Source organism: Polypterus senegalus, chromosome 17 (genome assembly GCF_016835505.1).
Source record: "Polypterus senegalus isolate Bchr_013 chromosome 17, ASM1683550v1, whole genome shotgun sequence".
Lineage (NCBI taxonomy): Eukaryota > Metazoa > Chordata > Cladistia > Polypteriformes > Polypteridae > Polypterus > Polypterus senegalus.
This window is the reverse complement of record NC_053170.1, coordinates 3,920,342-3,945,479: the sequence shown is the minus strand read 5'-3', so window position 1 is coordinate 3,945,479 and position 25,138 is coordinate 3,920,342. Positions and strand designations below refer to the sequence as shown.

The following is a 25,138-nucleotide window of genomic DNA, read 5'->3' as shown; positions in this document are numbered from 1 at the left end:
TCTCTTTGGGTCATCTTTTGCCATTGGCACCCAAATAAACCAGCAAAAGTATCAAAGATGACAACCGTGTAATGGATAAGTGAGCCTGAATTAGAACTGAGCTTTCAGGTGGCACAGAGGTTAGCACTGCTGTCTCACAGCTCCAAAGGCCTGGGTTCAAATTCCAGCCTGTCTCATGTGTTCATGTCCTCCCTGTGGGTTTCTCTCGCTTCTTCAGTGGGTCTTCCTATACCTGATGGAGAAAGTGATGGACGATGCTCTGTCGTGTAATGGCATTGCTTTGTATCCGTACAACAAAAAAGCCCCTAATAAGGCGAAAAGGGACCCCAAAACAATTTTTTTGGAACAACCCGTGGGTATTGATTTAGAGACGAATGTAAGCAGAATTACAACAGAAAAGAAAATTTAAACTATAAGAAGAAAATAAAGGACAGAAAAAAACAATGTTGTCTATGCAAATGAGCCTGCCAGGGCGGGGGAGGCCCCGCGCTGCTAACTTCAGCTTCACAGGAGGAAGTGCGCGCGAAGCGTGGCGAGTGCAGCGACAGGGGGACTAAAAAGCGACGACCTGCTGTCCCCAGGTGAGGCACTTTGGGACACAATGGCGCTGAGAGTGTTCAAGCTGCGCGTCCTGGTTGAAGCGCTTGTCCTGCAGATGACCATCGCGCCCGGTAAGACGACGCCTCCTTTTAATATGCCGAACGCTTTATATTTTTCTTTGCACTGAACGGTTTTTTAGGAGACTAATATCAACAAAAGTTCCCTTCATTCGGCGTAGCGTGCCGCAAATGTCTTATTGGACCAAACAGTTTGTGCAGAGACTCTTAAGCTCACACAGACGGGTGACTTACAAGACATTTGCCACACGCTGCGCAGAATGACATCTAACGTCATAAAACACTAAAGTCTGCCCGCCTGTCACGCGACGGCAAATGGGGTTCTCTGGAACTTTGATCTTGGTCTTAATGGAAAACTTTTGACCCTGGATCATCGGGAAATTCGTTCATTCATCCAGGAATAATAAAAAAAATGGTAGCGGCAACCTGGTGGGGAGAAAAGTTTATTATAATTAAAGCTCGGCCCCCGCAAGCCCTTCTATTGATGATCGGGCAGGACGCGACACATACGCTCAGGATTCGGAATCATCTGAAAGTTCTAACGTCTGGCAGACAGAGTACTGCTGTTATAGCTGGCGTTCTGTAGCATCTTTTTATCGGACCAACGTGCGCGTTTTCACTACGTATTATTCATTTAAATTTAATTCTGCCGCGTGCCGCAATGAAGAGCTCGTGCAGAATAGAATAACGCACGCATAACGCACAGACAAGCGACACGCGGCAGAATGAAATCTAAAAAAAATAATCGAAAAATTGATTGGAAATACTTTGAACGTAATCTCCCCGTGTCTGCGTGTGTTTCCTCCCACAGTCCAAAGACATGCAGGTTAGGTGCACTGGCGATTCTAAATAGTGTGTGCTTGGTGTGTGTGTGTGCGCGCCCTGCCCAGGGTTTTTTTTTTTCCTGCCTTGCGCCCTGTGTCGGCTGGGATTGGCTCCAGCAGACCCCCGTGACCCTGTAGTTAGGATATAGCGGGTTGGATAATGAATGGATGGACTTTGAACGTAAATGCTCGCATTTATAACCTAGGAGTCCGCCCACGACTCATCTAAATGAGGCATTAAGGGAGCGCCATCCTGCATTGTTTCCAACAGGTGGCGCATTCTTGAGCTTGTGTAAATTTTTATTCCCCCTTTGGGACAAATAAAGTCCATTTATCTCACTATATGGTGCATTTCTCCTTGCCCACTCTCTCTCTCTCTGTTTACATTTACTACACTGCCATTCCTGTGTACAGATATCTATTTATTTATACAGTCCCCTATCTGTCTATTATATAGTGCCTTTCACATTGACTTGTCTATTTATCTCTCTGTGCGCGTAAACATTTTAAGGGTTTGTTGAACGAAGGGCAGACACGTCCATCCATTCATTTATTTAGAGACCCCGCTTACTCCAGTTTTAGAGATATGGGAAGCCACAACATTTAGGAATGGAAGAATGGCTTCCGTAAATAATTTTGAGCTTGTTGAGTTCAAAGCTCCTTCAAGTGCTCATCCATTTTCGGTCCTGCTTATTGTCGTAAGGCGAGCCGAAGGGTCTCCAGCAGTCGCAAGTCCACATGGAAATGACAAGACGCATGCCGTGATAAAGTCAACCAAACAAGTAACAACACGTTCACTAATGGACAGAGCTTGTTGTGGTGTGGGGGGTTTCGCCAGTCAGGGGGTTTCTTATTCTGACTAAATGACCCCCTTGAGCTGCACACTTACAAGCTCCTGTTCTTTAATGGCTCTTTACTGGGTTGTGTGGTTCCCCATTACTCCATTGTTTGACGAAGCCCCACTTGATTCTGAGGGTGGTTTCTTTGAATTGAAAATGAAGTCGGGTCTTTAAGGATTTGAAAAGATTCCTAAAATGGGGGCAGAACAGAAATATTTCATGTAGAGCGAGCAGGGTCGTGACAAGGTATGGAAAGGTGGGCTCAGCTGCCTGTGTGATTGTATGAAGCGAGAGTCCTTTTAAAATCAGGAACCCACTCCATCCATCCATCCATCTATTATCCAAACTACAGGGTCACGGGGGTCTGCTGGAGCCAATCCCAGCCAACACAGGGCACAAGGCAGGAAACAAACCCTGGGCAGGGTGCCAGCCCACCACAGGGCACACACACACCAAGCACACACTTTTTAGAATCGCCAGTGCACCTGACCTGCATGTCTTTGGACTGTGGGAGGAAACCCACGCAGACATGGGGAGGACATGCAAACTCCACGCAGGGAGGACCCGGGAAGCGAACCTGGGTCACCTAACTAAGAGGCAGCAGCGCCACCCACTGCACCACCGCGCCGCCAGCAACCCACTTGTATTTCACAAATCTATTCATAATCTATAATGATAATAAAAATAAATGATTATTATTGTTGTTGTTATTATTATATGGGTGGCCCAGTGGCAGTGCTGCTGCCTTACAGACTCGGGTTTCATATTCCGGGTTGTCCTTGTGTGGAGTTTTCATGTTCTCCCCGTGTCTTTGTGTGTTTTCTGCAACTTTCCAGAGCCATGCAGGTCAGCTGAGTCGGGGGTCCTAAATTGGCCCCTGAGTGTGTATATGGTGTGTGTGTGTGTGTGTTCGGCCTGTGATGGCCTTGTGCCCCATCCTAGATGGGATAGGCTCCTGTGCCCTCCAAATCACCAGTCTGGATTAAACAGGTTAGGAAATAAAAATTTATGGGACCTCGGAATCCTAATCCTGCTACTGAGCTAAATAACCAAAAAGGATCTTTCTGGAACCTTCATGTGGATGGTCTTCTAAGGAACCAAAAAGTGTTCCCCTATGGCAGTGGTTCTCAAACTGTGGGCCCCCCCCCCCTAGGGGTGCGAAGTAACATAAAGGGGGGCGCGAAGATGTGAAAAAAAGAAAACAAGTATCAAAAATATGAAAACTCCATCTGTTGAAACCAAAACAAATGAACTTAAACTACATTCTGAAAAATAAATATAGAGTTAGATAAATGTCGATAAAAGTTAAGTAGGTATAATAAAATATGCATCTATGATATATCGTTAATTTAAAAAGAACAAATTGGTATTAGTGGGCTCCTTTCAAAAAAACGTTAGGGGGGTGCGATTAAAACTGTTATGAAAACTCGGGTCGCAAATACTGCTGCCCTATGGCATCGCCCTGAAGAACTGCCCTGGCACTGACCTGGGAGAATACGATGCAAGTTAAGACCCCAGCTCAGGATGGGACTATCGGGAATGCCTTTGGGATTTAGGAGAACGCCATGCCATGCCATCTCCACACAGACTGTGTTTGGACCAGGGGCTGAACCTTCGTCTGCACATCCTGAGTAGGAAGCCAAAGTGATGCCCCCCGAGCCCCAAAACCCACCCACATTTTAGGTTTCGATGTTTAAATGCATTTTGTTGCCTGGCAGGTCTTCGTATTTTGGAGTCTCAAAAACTGCCTGCTTATTTGTGATTGTGAAGCCGTTAAAACGTTTGAGACGATCCACCGCGGCGACTAACGAGCATTCGGATGTGAGAGATCATGACTGCCGAGCGCCTTCCTGTTTACCTCTTAGAAAAAGGGGAAGTGAGACGGGAGCAGGTGGTGTGTGAAAAGAAAAAAACAAAAACGATAAAAATAAAAAGAAATGCAAAGGCCTGGCAGTGGAGTGGGTGTGGGATGGTGATGAGGTGAGGGGGTCTTTTAGTTGTGTCTTCTGATCCCAGTGTGCCCAGCTGGTGTGTGAAGGACACAAGACAAAGTGAAACTGCTCCCTTCAGTTTGATTCAGTTCATTTTTATATAGCGCCTTTCACAGAGAGCTGTAACAATTACATCCTCAGGTTAAAAACTTTATTTTTGACGACACATAAAGACACACACAGGAAAACAGAAACCAATCAAAGCTGAAATGGAGACTGGCGATGTGTGCCCACTCATTCTTTGTTGGACTTTTACTTTCGCCATCTCTTGGCTCAAGTGCTGCCCCTACAAGTGAGCTGTGTGGACTGTGCATGCTCTCCCCGTGCCCCCCCACCTAAATGCCCAAACAGTTGTGCTTTTGGTTCTTCCAAATTGCCCCCCTCCCCCAAGTGTCCCTGATTGGGTCCTTTGATGGACCAACAATCCAGGTTTGGTTCCTGCCTTGCACCCCGTGTCACCAGGATGTGCTCCTGCCCACCACAGTTGGAGCGAATTAAGTTGGGCCTGCGCTATTATTTCAAAATGGCCAGACTGGCATGTTGGACACAGAGACGAGTAAAAGACGAGGGGAGGTTTGCAAATAGTCAAAAGGAAGAAAGGAATCGGGCTTTGGGAGAACAGCTCAGGAGAAACTTGAGGTCCCCTGCGTGTTCAGAGGGAGTCGCACTTGACGTAGACGTCACCCTCTTACAAATCCTGAGGCTTCCATGGCGCTTTACTGGGTACCTCGTAGCTGCACATCTTGACTAAAGACCCATTTCATTCTGAGCCTGTCAAGTCAGGGTCCGCAAGGCAGAATGAGATCAGCGGCCCAAATTCAGGGGCCTCACGTATCAACGGTGCGTACGGACATTTTGTGGCTGTATTTGTGCGCACTTAAGTGTTATAAACGAGGCCACCGGTGAGACATTTTAACATTTTTTAAGTGAGACTCGGCAAGGTTTCCCTTATCTTCTATCTTCATCTTTCTTTCTCTTGATGAGTCTGTTCATCGGTTTTCCGAATTCAGATATTACGGTGCAGGGCTGCGGGGTTTTGTCAAATTCCCTTTAGGAGTCTTTTTTACCAGTTCAGGGGCCTCGTGTATAAACAGTGTGTATGCAAAAAAATGTTGGGTAAGCCAGTTTCCACGTCCAAATTACGATGTATAAAACTTGAGCTTGGCGTAAAGCTACGCACATTTCCACGGTAGCTCATACCCTGGCGTACTCAAGTTCTGCGCTCGGTTTTGCAGACTGGTGGCACCCAGCGTCAAGGCAGTGCTATTGTTCCTGTGTGGTTACCCTTTCTTTTTTAGATCCACATCCCTGAAGAGGCTTTAAAAAAAATTTAAATTAACTGCATATTGTTTATTAGTTTAAAGCATCTGATTGTAATTAACCAGTAACAATAGAACGGTCCATGGGATTGTCAAACTATTCTAAATGCCACAGCTGCTTTAGCGTTGTTACTCTCACTGCACCTTCTTCTTCTTCTTCTTTCAGCTGCTCCCGTTAGATGATCTGATGTGGCAACTCCTTTTTCCATATTACTCTCACTGCACCACTCGGAGTCTTCATATCACTGTATCTGAGTGGGAATTGCAGCTGTACAGCAGCTGATCGGAAAGAGAATTATCGGGATACAGCATCAAGCACACGCTGCCTCAGCCATGCGCACAGTCTATTTGAACTGCCCTCACACGTCAAACACTTCAGAGCCTCTAAACGCACTCAGTCAGTCCATCAAGTGCTCTTTGTAGAACTGTCTGTTCTTCTACTGTAAGTCCAATCACCTCCCTGTAAGCTTGCACTACAATTATAATATTACACAACCTGAGCCACTTTATAAAGCGCGTATTTATATACGATGACGATATCATTTTTAAGATGAAATGAAGCAAAATATGTTGATTATATTATACAGATAAAATGTTAACTTCATTTAAATAATCTATATTGTTAATAATTAAACATGTGAGGACACGGTGGCTCAGCGCTAGCGAGCCGCTGGCGCCCCGTTCACGTATTGTTCCCACCTCACGCTATATTCTGGCTGAGACTGGCGTATCCACTGGAGGGATACAAGGACAGAATAATTAAACACATACTACGAAGATATTTCTCTGTTCCTTAAAAGTTTTGAAGAATCGGCATTCTAAGCTTACAGATGGCTTAACGTCTATTTACAGAGCTGATTGTGTGGCGATCGGGTATTTGGAGAAAGAAAAGGAAGGACAGGAACTGGAGGTTAGTACGTTAGAAAGAGACAGCACTGCAGCAATAAAGCATTTCATCGAAGGTCGCGCACGGCGCAGCAAGCATCTTGGGTGAGACATGAACAATCACTGCGCCACCGTGTTCCCATGTTTAATAACATTAAAATGATATCACGTATACATCTCAGTATTTTAGTTATTCAGGGAGCTGTAATATCACGAATGTAATGGACTCTGTGACCAGTTGGAGGAAGAGAGCCAGTTTAAGAAGCAAGTAGTGATTCACACACACAGATCACATACGAGTAGAAGATCAAATACAAAACAAAGCATTTAACGTGCTACTTGAATTACGATGTGATCTGAAAAACTGGTTAATTAAACGATTTTAAGATGAAGTTTATGATGTTCTACTTTAATGACCAAATAAACTACGTGATTAAAGTGGAAATGTCGAGATTGAAGTTGACATTTCGTGCTTTTCCCCCCCTGTGTGCCTTTTTTTCTCTGTACCCTAATAAGCTTTCATATGACACTCAGACTTTGGGCTACGACTCACCTTTTCACGGCGACATTGATATGTGACTTCTTTTTTATTTCCGGCACTGTGCGATTTTGTGAACGTGAGCTTTCAAGTTTCTCCAACACGCCATGTCACACGATCAACTTCCTTTTGTTGTTTATCCCACTGTTTAAACCCACAAATAGTACGTTTTTCTTTGCCTCCACTTGGTATTCACTGAAATTCTTCTATTTTCCCTCGTGCTTTTGCTATTGTCTTTTCTCAGAACGCTGAGCTTAAGGGCTATTTTCATTGATTTGCATATTCAAACAGGTGCAATTCTGGGAGGAGTTGGGGCGGGACAGCAGGCGCGTGCACGAGAGTTACTTTTCACGCTGACCGGGATTTCTGTAGCAGAAGAACGTGGAAGTTGGCGAACGCACAGATTTATGCACCTGGATTTTTTTGTGCATACGCACATTTTCGCTTTTGTCCATACAACAACAACAACATTTATTTATATAGCACATTTTCATACTAAAAGTAGCTCAAAGTGCTTTACATAATGAAGAAAATAAAATAAAAGACAAAATAAGAAATTAAAATAAGACATTAGTTAACATATGCCTTGTTATAGTGTGAGTTCTATTTTATAAACTTGATATCCAATTTCAAATTCTCAATAACAATTTCAAAAGTTTGGTTGTCCATCCATCCATTATCCAACCTGCTATATCCTAACTACAGGGTCACAGGGGTCTGCTGGAGCCAATCCCAGCCAACACAGGGTGCAAGGCAGGAAACAAACCCTGGGCAGGGCGCCAGCCCACCGCAAAAAGTGTGATATTACATTTCATAAAAAAGGTAAATGGATTCAGTATTAAAATGGCCTATGAGGGATGTTCAAAAATATTCTGCACTTTTATATTTTCGTTGGAAACTGTGAAGGCGGGTAGTAATAGTAGGAATTGGGCGTTAAAAAGTTGGTACGACACTGGGAAAGCTGCATCAAAAACGAAGGTGACTTTGTGGAAAAGTGAAGTAATTTGTTTGTGAAATTCTTAATAAAAAGAGTTTAAAAAGTGCAGAAACCTTTTGAACATCCCTCACATTTAAGCTCGCTTTTCTGAAATGAAATTTCAAAAGCACAAAATCCAACAATAAAAACTGGACATCAAATGTAAAAATGCATGAGGTTGATTAGCCCGCTCCATAGGTGGGACCCTGAGGCGCATTCACGAAGGCACATTTGCAAGATGTCTGTGATTTCTAAGGTAAATTGTGCAGAAATGTGCGTACGCTTCACTTGTCCGGGCATATGCGTGATCCTTTGTTTTGGCGTACAAGTATTTTGACACTCGAAAATCAGAAATTTAGAGTTTTCTAAAATTGTTGGCATTCAGCATCTCTTTTGAAAAATGTACTGCATATGCCGAGTAATTTTAATATCCGACATTAAACCTGCATCACGGTCAGTTTTATAGCGCCATTTTATAACATGACTCCTAAACCGCGCGTCTTTAAACGAGCCAAATGTAACCAAATGAGCCAATTTCGAGGGACTCGATGTCTCCTGTGCTTTCTCTTTCTAGTTTTCATGGTTCTGGGGAAAGTGGAAGTGAACCAATGGCAGAGGTACATCGGGGTCAAGAGCGGAATGGCCATAAGGTTCAAGTGCTACATAACCAAGCCGCACGACATGGAGAGCGTGCAAGTGCAGTGGTCGAAGCAGCAAGATGGCAAAACAGTGGAATACCTCCACACAGAAGTTATCGCCTGTGCCAAAAGAACAGACATCACCGCCAGTTACCGCCGGCCAAAGGTGACCCTCGCGCACAGCGGCGTGTATTACTGCAGTGTGCTCGGTGATGGAAATGTAACAGAAAATGGCACGGGCACGGAGCTCAAGGTCTACGGTAAGCGTTATCTTCAGGCTGTGTGCACGTATGTGTGGCCAAGTGTGGGGAAGGGGTTTGAAACATGGTGGGCCCTGAAGCTGGAACTGTTATTGGGACCCCTTCTTTAATCTTCTTCTTTAATAAACAGTTCACCGCAACTAAAAATGTGACCACTACATGTCAGATTTTGATTAAAACTGATGTAACGAATTACACTCTATCATATATATGTTTTATACAGTAGACATCCAAATGTTTAAGCAATGTGGACTAAAGTCATTCCTGAGGCCCCTCTGGGATTAGGGGTCTTGAAACTTAAGCTTGATTAGTTCCATAGTAGATCCAACACTAGGGTTTGAGATGGACAAAAGCGTTGTTTCACTAGTTGTTTTATCTTGGTTGAGTAATATATATATATTGCTCCACTTTCTCCTATTGTATTACAGTGGTGTGAAAAACTATTTGCCCCCTTCCTGATTTCTTATTCTTTTGTATGTTTGTCACACAAAATGTTTCTGATCATCAAACACATTTAACTATTTGTCAAATATAACACAAGTAAACACAAAATGCAGTTTTTAAATGATGGTTTTTATTATTTAGGGTGAAAAAAAAATCCAAACCTACATGGCTCTGTGTGAAAAAGTAATTGCCCCCTTGTTCAAAAATCACCTAACTGTGGTGTATCACACCTGAGTTCAATTTCCTGATTACTGCCACACCTGTTTCAATCAAGAAATCACTTCAATAGGAGCTGCCTGACACAGAGAAGTAGACCAAAAGCACCTCAAAAGCTAGACATCATGCCAAGATCCAAAGAAATTCAGGAACAAATGAGAACAGAAGTAATTGAGATCTATCAGTCTGGTAAAGGTTATAAAGCCATTTCTAAAGCTTTGGGACTCCAGTGAACCACAGTGAGAGCCATTATCCACAAATGGCAAAAACTTTGAACAGTGGTGAACCTTCTCAGGAGTGGCCGGCCGACCAAAATTACCCCAAGAGCGCAGAGACGACTCATCCGAGAGGTCACAAAAGACCCCAGGACAACGTCTAAAGAACTGCAGGCCTCACTTGCTTCAATTAAGGTCAGTGTTCACGACTCCACCATAAGAAAGAGACTGGCCTGCAAAAACGGCCTGCATGGCAGATTTCCAAGACGCAAACCACTGTTAAGCAAAAAGAACATTAGGGCTCGTCTCAATTTTGCTAAGAAACATCTCAATGATTGCCAAGACTTTTGGGAAAACACCTTGTGGACTGATGAGACAAAAGTTGAGCTTTTTGGAAGGCAAATGTCCCGTTACATCTGGCGTAAAAGGAACACAGCATTTCAGAAAAAGAACATCATACCAACAGTAAAATATGGTGGTGGTAGTGTGATGGTCTGGGGTTGTTTTGCTGCTTCAGGACCTGGAAGGCTTGCTGTGATAGATGGAACCATGAATTCTACTGTCTACCAAAAAATCCTGAAGGAGAATGTCCGCCATCTGTTCGTCAACTCAAGCTGAAGCGATCTTGGGTGCTGCAACAGGACAATGACCCAAAACACACCAGCAAATCCACCTCTGAATGGCTGAAGAAAAACAAAATGAAGACTTTGGAGTGGCCTAGTCAAAGTCCTGACCTGAATCCAATTGAGATGCTATGGCATGACCTTAAAAAGGCGCTTCATGCTAGAAAACCCTCAAATAAAGCTGAATTACAACAATTCTGCAAAGATGAGTGGGCCAAAATTCCTCCAGAGCGTGTAAAAGACTCATTGCAAGTTATCGCAAACGCTTGATTGCAGTTATTGCTGCTAAGGGTGGCCCAACCAGTTATTAGGTTCAGGGGGCAATTACTTTTTCACACAGGGCCATGTAGGTTTGGATTTTTTTCTCCCTAAATAATAAAACCATCATTTAAAACTGCATTTTGTGTTTACTTGTGTTATATTTGACTAATAGTTAAATGTGTTTGATGATCAGAAACATTTTGTGTGACAAACATGCAAAAGAATAAGAAATCAGGAAGGGGGCAAATAGTTTTTCACACCACTGTATGCATGCACACATCCATATACAATGCAATGTAATGTAAAGTCAGGGTGATGAAGCAAATGACAAAGCATCAGCAGTGGTGGTCCCTTTTCTAATTGGCAGGTTGGAAGCAAAAAAGGAAAAAAAAAAAAATCACATTGATGTCTCAGGTTAACCGGGTGCAAGAGGTGGGACTTCCTGTTGAGATATGGAAGTGATGTCAGAGTTCATCTTGTCAATCCTCAGGTGTGAAGGCAAAGAAAACATAAAAATATGTAAGGCAACAGCGCCCTCACGTGGTCTGGGGTGGAATCGCAGCCTGTAACCCGTATTACAGAAGCCCTGAAGTTGTCCCCTACTCATGTGTGTCCGACAGCAGCACAACAAACATGAACAGAAAATCACACATGGCTGACCATCACAGTCCAATCGTCAAAGGACTTCAGATGGTTCATAGGACCGGAACACTTAGTTAAAATGTTGGTTGACAAAGTCAGGTTAAGCACTTAAATAGTTAATACTTAGTATAATAGAATAAGTAAATAGTTGAACGTTTTCAAGGAGTAAATCCAATGACGATGTTTAGGAAAATTCACAATGACACTGTAGGGGAGTCTTTTTATTAGGCTGCTGCAGAATAGTCCAAAAAACTTCAGCAAGGTGAAATCCAGAAATAAAAAATGAAATCCCATACCCACCCCCAGGATCTCAGACCAGGATCAGGCCTAAAATTAATTAGGTGTGAAAGACCACCCTGGGCTTCTACTCAGATGGATGGAGCAGTTTACTGAAGGGACAAACCTGCTGTCTAAAACTGATGCACTTCATTTTGAAGGTTTCATGAAGTCAACGGACATGATGAATAAAAACGCCATGAAGGAAGCCATCATTTTCATGCAGATGTTCCTTCTGCTGGCCATTTTGATTGCGTCTGTGGTTATAACGCTGGGTAAAGTAAGTATGGATGCTTAGATGTGCTGTGCCGTGCCGTGCTTGCTTGCTTGCGATGTCAGCTTTGTCTTTCCTGCAGGTATCCCAGTTTCCCTTCCCACATCCTAAAGTCAGACGAGTTCTGTTAGTTGATCCAGAGTGGGTAAGGGAGGGCATGAAGGTGCCCAGCTATTGACTGGCATCCCAATCACCGTCGATTCCTGCTTTGTGCTTATTGCTGCTTTGAAAAACCGTGGTTCCCCACAACCCTTAACTGGATAATCAGGGCAACAAATGGATGAGTGGACATTAATCCAGGCCTTATGATAAAGATGGCATTCGCAGAATGCACTGGCATCTTCCCAGTTGGCAAAGAGAAAAAGAAAGAAATGCAAAACTACATTTCCCCCTGTGCTTGATAAAGTTGATCTCATGTAATCTCACTCGCTGCAATACAAAGTATCATGGCAGCAAAGAGGATGGGGGGCTGAGGGGCCGGAGAGGTGCAGTGGGGTGCAACTGGCCCTAATAAAAATGTAAATGAATGAATCAAAGAGCTTTTTATAGCGGGTGGCTTTTACAGCTGTTATCATCACAAGATGCTTTAAGAAGCCACCACTCCAAGTGACATACGCAAGCCACACTTGTCACGTAAAAGCTGCTCCACATGTCACTCTCGCTGTATGCGGGGCTTCAGAAGATTTCGTTCGTTTGTGCGGCACGTTTTATGAATACGTGAGCTTTACTGCCCTCTGGTGTCCGTCCATGCACCCTGCAGGTGCCTCAATAGAGTCACAGAGAAGTGTCGACCTGCAGAGTCACAGCAACACATGTCACCGCAGCAGTTTCAGGGCAGTTTCAAGTGACATCAACATATGTCTAGACCAGCGGTTTGGTGATAAACTATGGAGGAATATTTCGGACAAAATGAAATAAATAAATAAATGCGTAAATAAATAAAAGTACTGTGAAATGTGAGCATAAATAAATAAATGTGTCATGAAATGACAGCCTTAATAAATAAATATGTCATGAAATGAGAGCCTAAATAAATAAATGTGTCACGAAATATGTTTTTCGTTGCTTATTTATTTTATTTTGTCCGTAACATTCCTGCAAACCGTCATGAAATACGGCTTGAAATAAAACTGTCACTTTCACTCGTCAAAGTTGAGAGGGTGGGCTCTAACACGCCCTCTAGTTACTGATTGGTGAATCGATAGCACAAGAATTAATTAGAAAAATGCTTACTACTGCCGATGAAATGGATTCTGCCGAAGATATTACGTATTTCAGAGAGAGAATTGAAGATTTATCGGAAGAAATTACAATGTTGGCGGCCCTTTTAGAACTGAGTATTTGACCCTTGTTTTACGAGTAGAAAGTCAGTTGCATATTCGCAGCTACTTTTTCAAACAACTGTACAGCTCTGATCAGTGGTAAAGTTGTTCAGTTCAAAATATTAGTTGGAGCTGCTTTAGGCATTCCATGTCAAAGTACCTAAACTAATACAGCCGTTACAGCTTACCGTATATCAAACTGGCCCATTCCCCTTGTGATCGTCTTCTCCGATACATCTTATAGATCTGCAATCTGTCGTACTTTTAAACCGCATAACAGAAGGTGTTCTATTGACTCAGCTGGAATGTCAAAGGTTGGACATCCAGAGCAGGGTACTGCATCACCTGAACTGGAGTGTAGTAGAGTCTGTTCCACCTGTTCTTCGATAATTTCAAAAACAGTTTAATCTATATCGGAGTCTAAAAGGGCCGCCAACATTGTAATTTCTTCCGATAAATCTTCAGTTCTCTCTCTGAAATACGTAATATCTTCGGCAGAATCCATTTCATCGGCAGTAGTAAGCATTTTTCTAATTAATTCTTGTGCTATCGATTCACCAATCAGTAACTAGAGGGCGTGTTAGAGCTCACCCTCTCAACTTTGACGAGTGAAAGTGACAGTTTTATTTCATGACGGTTTGCAGGAATGTTACGGACAAAATGAAATAAATAAATAAGCAACGAAAAACATATTTCGTGACACATTTATTTATTTATGCTCTCATTTCTGACACATTTATTTATTTATGCTCACATTTCACAGTACTTTTATTTATTTCCGCATTTATTTATTTATTTCATTTTGTCCGAAATATTCCTCCATAATAAACGTCTACAGTTTGTCACAAATCCAACTAATTGACAAACCAAACCAGTGACGTGCGGTGAGGTTCATGGCTGGTAACTCCTTCAGAGTCAGATTTACAAATATATGAACCCCAAAGAGTCGCTTATTCACTTATCAGCTGGCAGCCGGAATGCGCATTGACTACTGGTTATGTTAAATATCTCATCAGCATTCTTTACACACACATCGGTGAGGTTCATATGTGACTAGGAAAGAACGGCGAGAGAGAGAGAGAGAGTGAGTGAGAGAGAGAAAGAGAGAGAGAGAGTGAGAGAAAGAGTGAGTGAGAGACAGACAGAGAGAGCGCATTTGCTCCTCACCCTCCATGTGTTCTCAATGTGATGTTCCAATTAGACTGGTGTACAAAAAATAGATTTCAATTTTGACCTTCATTTAAATATTTAGTTGTTTTTAAAAGTTTTAATCAATTTTAATAAAGACTGTTCAACAAAACGATAAATATTGAATTTTGTTTACTTAGTCTGATCCCATTTTTATATAATTGAAAACCGTTTATGATCTTACCATTATTTGTAAATGAAGTCCATGCGCCTGTCCTTCCACACGAAGATCTCCGTTAGTTTCTTGTAAAAGTCCTCCTTATTTTCCTTTACTTTTGAAAATTTTAATCTTCTATTTTGACAGTCAGTGGGAACAAAGACATAAAAATAAACGGCCCGCTGCCGTGCACGTGACTTTCTGATCTCGCTAATTTATTGGCGCCTCTGAGTAGAAGAACAGCAACGAGCAGCTGTTGGGCTCACATGCGCCCCCTTCAGGGCGCCACGGTACTGTCTGCCTTACTTTGTGCCTTCTCACTGTGGTTTTATGTCCGATCAGCAAGACTAAATATGTCAGACACATTCATTAAAGATATTAGCCAGACTGTGGAAAGTCAGGGTGTATAACAAACATAATATTGGCGACATGCGGAGAGACAGCGACAGGCTCGCACCAACAGCACCCAACAACCCCGTCATTGTGTGAGGAGAGTGCAGCCCGAGGTGAGGTGAGGCTCGTTGCTGCGCACCTCGCTTCTCTCCTGTGTGCCAATTCAGCCATTTCGACTATAAAAATAATGAAAATTATTGGACTCATACAGAAAAAAAAATGTATAGCACAGACCAGTGGACACATTTATTTTATCCATCCATCCATTATCCAACCCGCTATATCCTAACTACAGGGTCACGGAGGTCTGCCGGAGCCATTCCCAGCCAACAAAGGGCACAAGGCAGGAAACAAACCCCGGGCAAAGGAGAGCGTTACAGCTCTTCTAAAGGAGCCTCTTCAGGTGACTGTGTACCACCGCCGTTGTCGTCTGGAGTTTCTTCTTCCACTGAAGGCATACCAGGCAGTGTTTTGTGGGTAAGGAACATCATGACCGGCAGCTGCTGGCGCTGCTTTTTCATTTGTGTAAGGAGGTTTTTATACACTTCCGTGGCGTCGTCAAGCGCATTTCTAAATTGCAAAGAACGAATCATTTGCAGGTCCCATTCTTTAACCGATGTCTGGAGATCTTTTGCCATTCGTAGAATGGTCACGAGGCGCTCGAGAGTTAGGCCGGCGTCTTCTTCCTGTGCTGGGTCCTCTTGTTTCTTATCTTCCTCGCTTACTGACTTGGTCATCTCGGCCAAATCTTTGTCGCTCAGTGTCTCAGAGTGGGCATTGAGCAACTCATTGACGAAACTTAACTCTTCACACAGTGAAACATGTTGATGCTGAATGAGCAAGTCAAGATTTCCTGGTTAATGTAAAGCGGGAATTGAATTCTGTGCTCCATCACTGAGCCAATCAGTACCCAGGAACTTAACCGCGTGCTCTGATTGGGTAGCTTCTCAGCCATCCGCCAATAGCATTCCTTGTATGAAATTAACTGGGCAAACCAACTGAGGAAGCATCTACCAGAAATAAAAAGACCCATTGTCCACAGAAAAGTGCGAACCAGCAAAAAATATGCAATACAGTGGTGTGAAAAACTATTTGCCCCCTTCCTGATTTCTTATTCTTTTGCATGTTTGTCACACAAAATGTTTCTGATCATCAAACACATTTAACCTTTAGTCAAATATAACACAAGTAAACACAAAATGCAGTTTTAAATGATGGTTTTATTATTTAGGGAGAAAAAAATCCAAACCTACATGGCCCTGTGTGAAAAAGTCATTGCCCCCTGAACCTAATAACTGGTTGGGCCACCCTTAGCAGCAATAACTGCAATCAAGCGTTTGCGATAACTTGCAATGAGTCTTTTACACGCTCTGGAGGAACTTTGGCCCACTCATCTTTGCAGAATTGTTGTAATTCAGCTTTATTTGAGGGTTTTCTAGCATGAACCGCCTTTTTAAGGTCATGCAGGTCATAGCATCTCAATTGGATTCAGGTCAGGACTTTGACTAGGCCACTCCAAAGTCTTCATTTTGTTTTTCTTCAGCCATTCAGAGGTGGATTTGCTGGTGTGTTTTGGGTCATTGTCCTGTTGCAGCACCCAAGATCGCTTCAGCTTGAGTTGACGAACAGATGGCCGGACATTCTCCTTCAGGATTTTTTGCTAGACAGTAGAATTCATGGTTCCATCTATCACAGCAAGCCTTCCAGGTCCTGAAGCAGCAAAACAACCCCAGACCATCACACTACCACCACCATATTTTACTGTTGGTATGATGTTCTTTTTCTGAAATGCTGTGTTCCTTTTACGCCAGATGTAACGGACATTTGCCTTCCAAAAGTTCAACTTTTGTCTCATCAGTCCACAAGGTATTTTCCCAAAAGTCTTGGCAATCATTGAGATGTTTCTTAGCAAAATTGAGACGAGCCCTAATGTTCTTTTGCTTAACAGTGGTTTGCGTCTTGGAAATCTGCCATGCAGGCCGTTTTGCCCAGTCTCTTTCTTATGGTGGAGTCGTGAACACTGACCTTAATTGAGGCAAGTGAGGCCTGCAGTTCTTTAGACGTTGTCCTGGGGTCTTTTGTGACCTCTCGGATGAGTCGTCTCTGCGCTCTTGGGGTCATTTTGGTCGGCCGGCCACTCCTGGGAAGGTTCACCACTGTTCCATGTTTTTGCCATTTGTGGATAATGGCTCTCACTGTGATTAGCTGGAGTCCCAAAGCTTTAGAAATGGCTTTATAACCTTTACCAGACTGATAGATCTCAATGACATCTGTTCTCATTTGTTCCTGAATTTCTTTGGATCTTGGCATGATGTCTAGCTTTTGAGGTGCTTTTGGTCTACTTCTCTGTGTCAGGCAGCTCCTATTGAAGTGATTTCTTGATTGAAACAGGTGTGGCAGTAATCAGGAAATTGAACTCAGGTGTGATACACCACAGTTAGGTGATTTTTGAACAAGGGGGCAATTACTTTTTCACACAGGGCCATGTAGGTTTGGATTTTTTTCTCCTAAATAATAAAAACCATCATTTAAAAACTGCATTTTGTGTTTACTTGTGTTATATTTGACTAATGGTTAAATGTGTTTGATGATCAGAAACATTTTGTGTGACAAACATGCAAAAGAATAAGAAATCAGGAAGGGGGCAAATAGTTTTTCACACCACTGTATATATTTAAATATGCTTACATATAAAATCCGCGAAAGTCAAAGCGCGATAAAACGAGGGATTACTGTATAGCAATGATCAAAAGTATTGGAATCACATAGAGAAAAAATATATTGCACAGACCAGTGGAAAAATGTATTTTATGTTATCATCATTAGTTTTTTTTTACTTTTCATGACCGCACATCCCTGCACCAAACCCTAACCCGAACCTTAACCGTTTATCCTACATGCTAACCTTAGTAACCCTAACCCTTAACTTCCGTCCTGTAATTGCTGGCCAAGACCAGCAGTGACGTGTGGTGCTCTGGCTCTGCAGATGGAGATTACTGGATTTACAAAGCACTTCTTTCAGATATGGTGGCTTTTTTATTCTTATTTGTTTTTTTGTTAATTTCTATACATATCATTACAACAGCTGACGAGGCTCTTTCACTGAATTTTTCCAACTGATACAGAATTCTACTTTCTGCTAGGCGTGTTTAGAAATAGATTGATTAAACATCAATGCATTTTCAATGGCTCTTAAATATCGGATCATTTGAACGCTGAAGTTATTGTCTTTGAAATGGAAAAAAATTTGAAATAAAAGCAGCAAAGTTTAGCACTAAGAGGTGTCATCAGACGGCAGAAGAAGAAGAACATATTGATACCCTGAACCCAGTTAATCCAGTTAGAGATGATGATGATGATAATCAGGTCAGGTTGGGGAGCTGGCACTGGTGCCACACAATGCCGCACCCACCATATAATGGAACAGCTTGGGAAACCCCCCCAACCCCCCCACAGGAAGACACGAAATGACCTGCTGCAGCAAGGTGGTATATGGGTGTCCCCTTGGCCTAGTTCAGTCATTTGGGTCATCACCAGTGGGGGTCCTTAGCGTCGGACCACCCTCGGGTAATGATGTCACGTGGTATAACAGTCGCTCCCTCACAATGCAGGTCACGTGCCTCATTCGGGACACAAAGTCAGACCAGCGGTGCCCAAGGACTCTCTGAAGAGACACACGTGAAGGAGTCCGGTCACTCGATAGCATCCATGTCTTGCAACCATATATATAATGAGGCCCCTGGTTTGTAAATCTTAATGTCAGCAACCCAAAAGAATAAATATATTGGAAAATGGAGCAATAAAATCACAAGGTGTCCATGGTCCAGTCTCACAGACCTGTTTAATAAGCAAGTGTTATGGAAAGCAGAGAGGGGGCTCACCCACACCACTCCCAGCTTGAGTTGTTGCCCTCAGATCACAAATTCAAGGCTCCAAGGATAAAAAGCAACCTGTAGCGGCGCTACTTAAATGGCCTACAAGTCCCAGCAGCCCCAGTAGCATTCCACCATTGGGCAGCTTCAGAGTGGCGGAGCGGTGGTCAGAGGGCTGTAACTGAAATGCAGGTAAAGTGCCTCATTCGGGACTCCGAGACCACCTGCTCGTTCAACACAAAGTTAAACCGGTGGTACCCAAGGGTTCTAAACAACAGGCACAGTACTGAAGGAGTCCAGTCTTCATCTCAGGTCTCAGACATAGACAAGATGAGGATGATAATGGTGATTAATAATATCCTAGTAAAGATAAAGAATAATCCATCTATTATCCATTATCCAACCTGCTACATCCCAATTACAGGGCCATGGGGCTCCACCGGAGCCAACACCCTGTGGACAGGTTGCCAGCCCACCGCAGGGCACACACAAGCAAACACTAGGGACAATTTAGAATCGCCAATGCACCTTACCTGCATGGACTGTGGGAGGAAACGATAAAGAATAATAATAATAATAATAATAATAATAATAATAATAATAATAATAATAATAATTCTTTACATTTATATTGCGCTTTTCTCACTACTCAAAGCATTTTGCAAACTGCACGCAGGGGGATCCCAGGCATGGGCGTCGTAGTGGGGGGAAAAAAGGGTAATGGTTACCAAGGGCCCACTTGGCTCTCGAAGCCTGGAATGAAAAGTTTGTTTTCAAGAGGAAGGGTCCAGAGACTAAGGCACCTACCTGTATAGTCTTCAGGTACAACCCCTGACCGGGGACACGAACCTGTGATCTCCATACTGAGAGGCGGCAGCGCTAAATCTGCTGAACCCTCATAATCCAGTTGAGGCGCAGAGGGATGTTATCAATCATCATCATCATCATCATGGAACGACGGAGGAATGGAATTAGCCTTCTAACCCTGTTTGCTGCTGAGTGGCCCTCAAGAGCACCGGTGGCCCCTTCAGCATGGTTTCCGCCCTCCACTCAGGTCTTCAGAGGCGCCACTCGCTCCCAGCTGCTTGTCCCCTTTGTCCTCTGCCTGCATGTCACTCAATCCATCTCACCTGGGGTCAGAGGTAACCCGTATGCCAGACTCTTTTCTCCTGGTTCCAAGTCTAGGGTCCAATCTGCTGCTCACCAGCCCCACACACTCGAGCTGATGGACTTCAGGAGTCAGAGACGCTCCTGTTTAAAGTCCTCTCTGTAAGTGCCGTGTCTGTGCCCCCCGGGGCTGGGCATCTCCAGAGTGAAGTCTGGACCCAGAGCTCAATACATTAAGGAGAAGAACAAGAAAGCCTCTGTTCATTTGGCAGTGCTAGGAGTTCTATTGGCACTTTTTGGATGAATCTTGTTTTCATGTGCCAGTGGTCTTCAGTCATCCCCAGTCGCCCCCCAACACCCCCCATCACCCCCCATGTACCATGAACTCTTTTGCTTATGAGACAGCCTGCTGAAGGGGAACAGGCCCCATTTTGTTGTTTCGGTTGCCATGACACTGGGGGCGTGGCTTCTGCTTATGCTGCCCTACACATGACGTTTTAGAAGCCCTGCATTGCTTGTGCTGCAGCATCCAACATTATGGAGAAGTGCAAATACTATTGGCAAAAATTAAAGTAAAATAAAAGTCCATGTTGATTCTTGGTTTTCTAACCTTTTGCAAAAACCCCTTAGAATTTGTTTTTGATGATCGAACTTCTGACTACCCAGACAGACGTCACCCTGTAAGAAGGAGGCAGGTCTTCAGAGAAGGGTCCAGCTGCAGACCTCTACACCTCCGCGGTTCAGGTGCCCCACTAAACATCCAATCAGATTGCACGGTTATGTCACTTTGAGTCCGACAGCTCCTCCCACAGCCCTAATCTTTACCATCGTGTAACCGGGCACATCACATCACATCTCCTCAAGGGAGCGGAGCTCTGGAGGTCTGCAGCTGGACTCTCTTAGGGGATGGGTGCTCAGAAAGAGGGGCGTGGTGTATAATTGTGAGTGGGAGGGGCCTGAATGAGGGGCGTGTGCGTGTGTGGGGGGGGGCACCTGCTAAGAAACTGATTTCAATGAAATTGCCGGTTTTCCTCTCTTGCAGATAAAAAACAAAGCGGATCCCGAGGAATACAATGAAGAACACACTTATGAGGTATGTTTTTATTATTACTGAAGTAAACGAAACCTTTTTTTAAATTTGCTATAGCTACAGTACATCGTGGTGCTGAAGAATACAAAGACCCTTTATTAAATACTCCACAGGTTAATTTGAAAAACTGGACTCTGCTTTCAGGTGCCAAAGAGGAAAAGAAATCCAAAACTAGAGCGCGTAGTCCATCTTACACAAAGAGCCATAAAATGTACATAGCAGCAAAGTTAAGGCTTAGCTAAGGGGGTGTGAACGCTAGGTGGCACTGTTGCCCCTTAAACCCAACAGACAGACGTACAGGACACAGGTTGAAAGCACCAAGAAGTATTTTAATTCTTCTTGTCTTCTTGTATTGTGCCCCTGTGCACCACAGCCACCAATAAACAGGCAAGTAATCAAATAATAAACACAATTCTCTGTCTCTCTTTCACCTGCGCACCTCCTGTCCACCTGCCTCCGGCTCACTTGCTGGTTTCACAGCAGTCCTTTATATAGTCCTTCTGTCCTTCCATCCACGTGACTTTCCAGCACTTCCGGGTCAGATGGAGAACTTGAATTTTGAAGTACTTTGGGGCTTCTGTCCTCATGACTCATACTCCAGATGAGGTGTGGCTCCTCCGGTCCTCTTACAGCCCCTCCTGGTGGCATCCACGGTACCCAACAGGGCTGAGAAACCACATTCCAAGTCCGAGGATGCCCTGCGGGAATCCGGGGCACCGTTACACTCCAGGGGAGCTTCCATCTAGTGTTGTGGGGGAGGCAATGTCCTGGAAAAGCTGCCTTCCCCCATCCTTCTATCTCAGGGGCATCCCAGCCGTGATGAGCTGTCGGCCGTCCACCACACGCTATATAACTTAACACCCTAGGAGCTCTCATGATAGCTTCTGTGCACGGCCTGAATGGAAATCGTGACGACTCCACTGTAGGCGATTTCCAACCACAGGAACATTGATTTCAGGAACCAGTGACTTCCTGTATGATGTCCTGTAGGTGCTGAGCCACTTGTGGTCCCTTGTCACTTTCCACTGCACAACAAGAACTGTAACCTTTCTGCAAAATAGATAGATAGATAGATAGATAGATAGATAGATATGAAAGGCACTATGTAATAGATAGATAGATAGATACAGAAATATGTGACATGCAGAGAAGAGTGAGAATGTGCAAAGTGAGGCACATTCCGGAATTCACAGCCCCGCCTCTATTCCTTTGAACCAATCGCAACTTCACGGGGGAGATTATGTGGTGTATGGCGGGGTGTGGCTATGAAGAGTGATGCAGTGCAAAGGGGGACAACCTCACCTCATTGCTTCAAGACGATCCAAAGTCCAAGCTAGTAACAGATTTGTAAGATGGTGCCAGTGTTTGTGGTCAACCAATCGGCACAAGTCATCGCCCAAGACCCACCCACAATAGTTCCTGATTGAAGGAACAGTCCACACCTTGAAGGAGGAGCTAAAAAATAAAAAAGATTACCAGGTGCTACAAATGGCCTGAGTTCCTGCGGAGGGAATGCAAGAAATGTCTCCGAGTTTCTAAAGAGGTCCTTCTCCTAAAGCAGGGGTGTCCAACTCCAGTCCTGGTGGGCCACAATGGATGCAGGTTTTCATTCGAACCCTTTTCCTAATCAGTGGGCAGTTTTCGCTGCTAATTAACTCCTTTTCCCTTCATTTTAATAGCCCTGTTTTTAAGGATTCTGGCCTCTGAATTGATTCGTTTATTCATTAAACAGAAACGAGATGTGAAACGAGCCAACAGATGACCAGCTAAACTTGAACGTCAAACTCCAGCCAATCTGCGGTGGGCTGGCGCCCTGCCCGGGGTTTGTTTCCTGTCTTGCACCCTGTGTTGGCTGGGATTGGACCCCCGTGACTCAGTAGTTAGGATATAGCGGGTTGGATAATGGATGGATGGATGGACTCCAGCCAGTTTCACTCCAACCAGTTTCTTAATGAGATGCCAATTCCTGCTGTTAATTAAAGCCATTATTTAACATCAGGACTTGTTGCTGCTCTCGTTCTGCCACAGCAGGCTGCTGATTTTCTGTTATTTCTAAGACCACCGTCAAGATGTTTTGGTGACCTGAGCAGACAAACATGACCGAGACCTTCACCTTTCTTTATTTTTCAGGTGAGCTGGTCATGTGGTGGCTTGTTTTGTGTCTCATTATTGTTTGGCTGCTCATTAAGGATAAAGAAACAACTAAGGGGTCGGAATCACGTCAATTAAAACTAAAGGCAGAATGAAAACCTGCAGCCACTGCGGCCCACCAGGACCGGAGTCGGACATCCCTGTCCTAAAGTGTACTTTCAAATTTCAGTCCTCCCATTGTGCATTCTGATCTAACATTTTTCCTCCTTCATGTCTGCTGTCCAAGTTGCCCTTTAAAACTTTTAAACTGATTCTGCATCGTCTGCCCTCTACTTAGCCTGGCAGTGTATACCACAATAATAAATAAAAATAACACTTATTTGTTCCCTACTTTACGTCACTACTGTATGTAGTGTTTACTGTTACTGAGCGGTTGACGTATTTGGTCTTTTTCTTTTTTTTTTTTTGCTTTCTCCGCAGGGACTGGAAATCGAGCAGGTGGCCACTTATGAAGACATTGACACCGTCCGGCAAATTGCAAATGCCAAGTGGACCCACGGGGAACACCCATGTGAAGAATGAGCCCCCCAAATACCTCTGGTGGCGGCTTTTGCACGTGATGAGCTGATTGAAGAAGGGTGGTCTTGTGCTTTCTGACATCACATCGCCTGCCAATCATGTTGCCCGATAATGGACATGGCGTCGTTCTGCTGTCCCGCTGCAAGAGAGCCTTAAAGGCCACTGCTGCCTACGCCTTTGCTGACAGAGCGTCAATAAGCTAAAACTGCATTGGGGGAATTTGGGGGAATTGGGTGGGGTGGGGGGTCAACTAGTTATCGAAAGATAATAGACAATAAGCGGTGTTTAGTTTAGCACAGAATGACTTCTAGCCCAAGTAAAGCGTCGATTCAGGTATTCCGTTACAAAGACATAAAGACACCCTGGGGGTTCAAACTGATGTGTTTTAAAAGAACACTCGATAATCAGTCCGGCTAGATGTTCACCCGGGGTGGCAAAATTTGGGCATTTAGGAAACAATAACATAAAATAAAATACAGACCTACGAACACTCAGACTGAATACAACTTCCCAATTATATTGTTTTATGCGATTTTTGCATACTAGCGGTGTTTGGTCTCAACATCTGATGACCTACACGATCCAACAATAACACAAACACCAACAATGACACCATAAAAATAATAACAATAATAGCAATAACGTATCATAGAAGACACTGACAATGGCAAAACAAGGCTGAACAATCAAATCGGCCACCGGACTGCAGCTCTCGAACGTACTGCACTGCTAACTGTGATCATCACCCCATTAAAACTTGTGTTATTACTCGTCAAATATCGTGGCGAGATTCACTCTTGGCTCACTTAAGTTGTTCTCCATAATTCATCTCTCATGGATAGAAAAAAAAACGGAGAGGTTGTGCATCGATGGGACGTTTATATTGCGTTGTTTGCATACGTGAGAATACAGAAAATAAGAATCTTTGCCCGCGACTGTTATCTAAGGATAATCATTATACGTCAGTCTCATTGATTTTTGTGATAATATAAAGTCTCTAAGTTTATCTTATTCGTTGAAATGAGACGTATGTGTTGTGGTGCTGCATCGGTAAGATCGAAACTAAGCGGTCACCATCAACGTAACGTACAGGTTTGGCTGAAGGTTTAAACAGAAACCAAGAAACCAGTTTATTATACTTGAAGTGAAAATATCATTCTGCAGAAAAACAACAAGGGGGCACTGCCCCCTGGTCACGTCGCTCGCCAACCCCCGGGTATGGGTAACCAGATGTACAACTTAAAGTGATTGTTATGTTCATGGGAACTGTTATATATATACATAATAGAACTAACTATTTTACATTACAGCGAGTAATTAACCATATTATAAAATAGTGAAGTGTAATAAATTGAACGGAAAATTTATGTTTCATGTTGCGTCAGAGGAATTCGTTGAGTTAAACGTTTTACTTCTGTTTGGCGTTGAAATTAACACACAAATACTTTTTGAACTTTTACTGTAAAACTTCACTAAAAACAATATTTGGAATTAACTTTTC

At 43.6% G+C, this 25,138-nt stretch overlaps 1 protein-coding gene across 1 annotated transcript; it reads left to right on the top strand.

Annotated features, from left to right (window-relative positions):
- The first annotated feature begins 536 nt into the window (after positions 1-536).
- LOC120517864 (B-cell antigen receptor complex-associated protein beta chain-like) lies at positions 537-25,138 on the top strand. The gene is made up of 5 exons (XM_039740367.1): positions 537-671; positions 8,564-8,887; positions 11,726-11,844; positions 20,920-20,970; positions 23,539-25,138. Exons 1-5 carry the CDS (start codon positions 602-604, stop codon positions 23,638-23,640), a joined length of 666 nt encoding a protein of 221 aa, XP_039596301.1. The 5' UTR covers positions 537-601; the 3' UTR covers positions 23,641-25,138.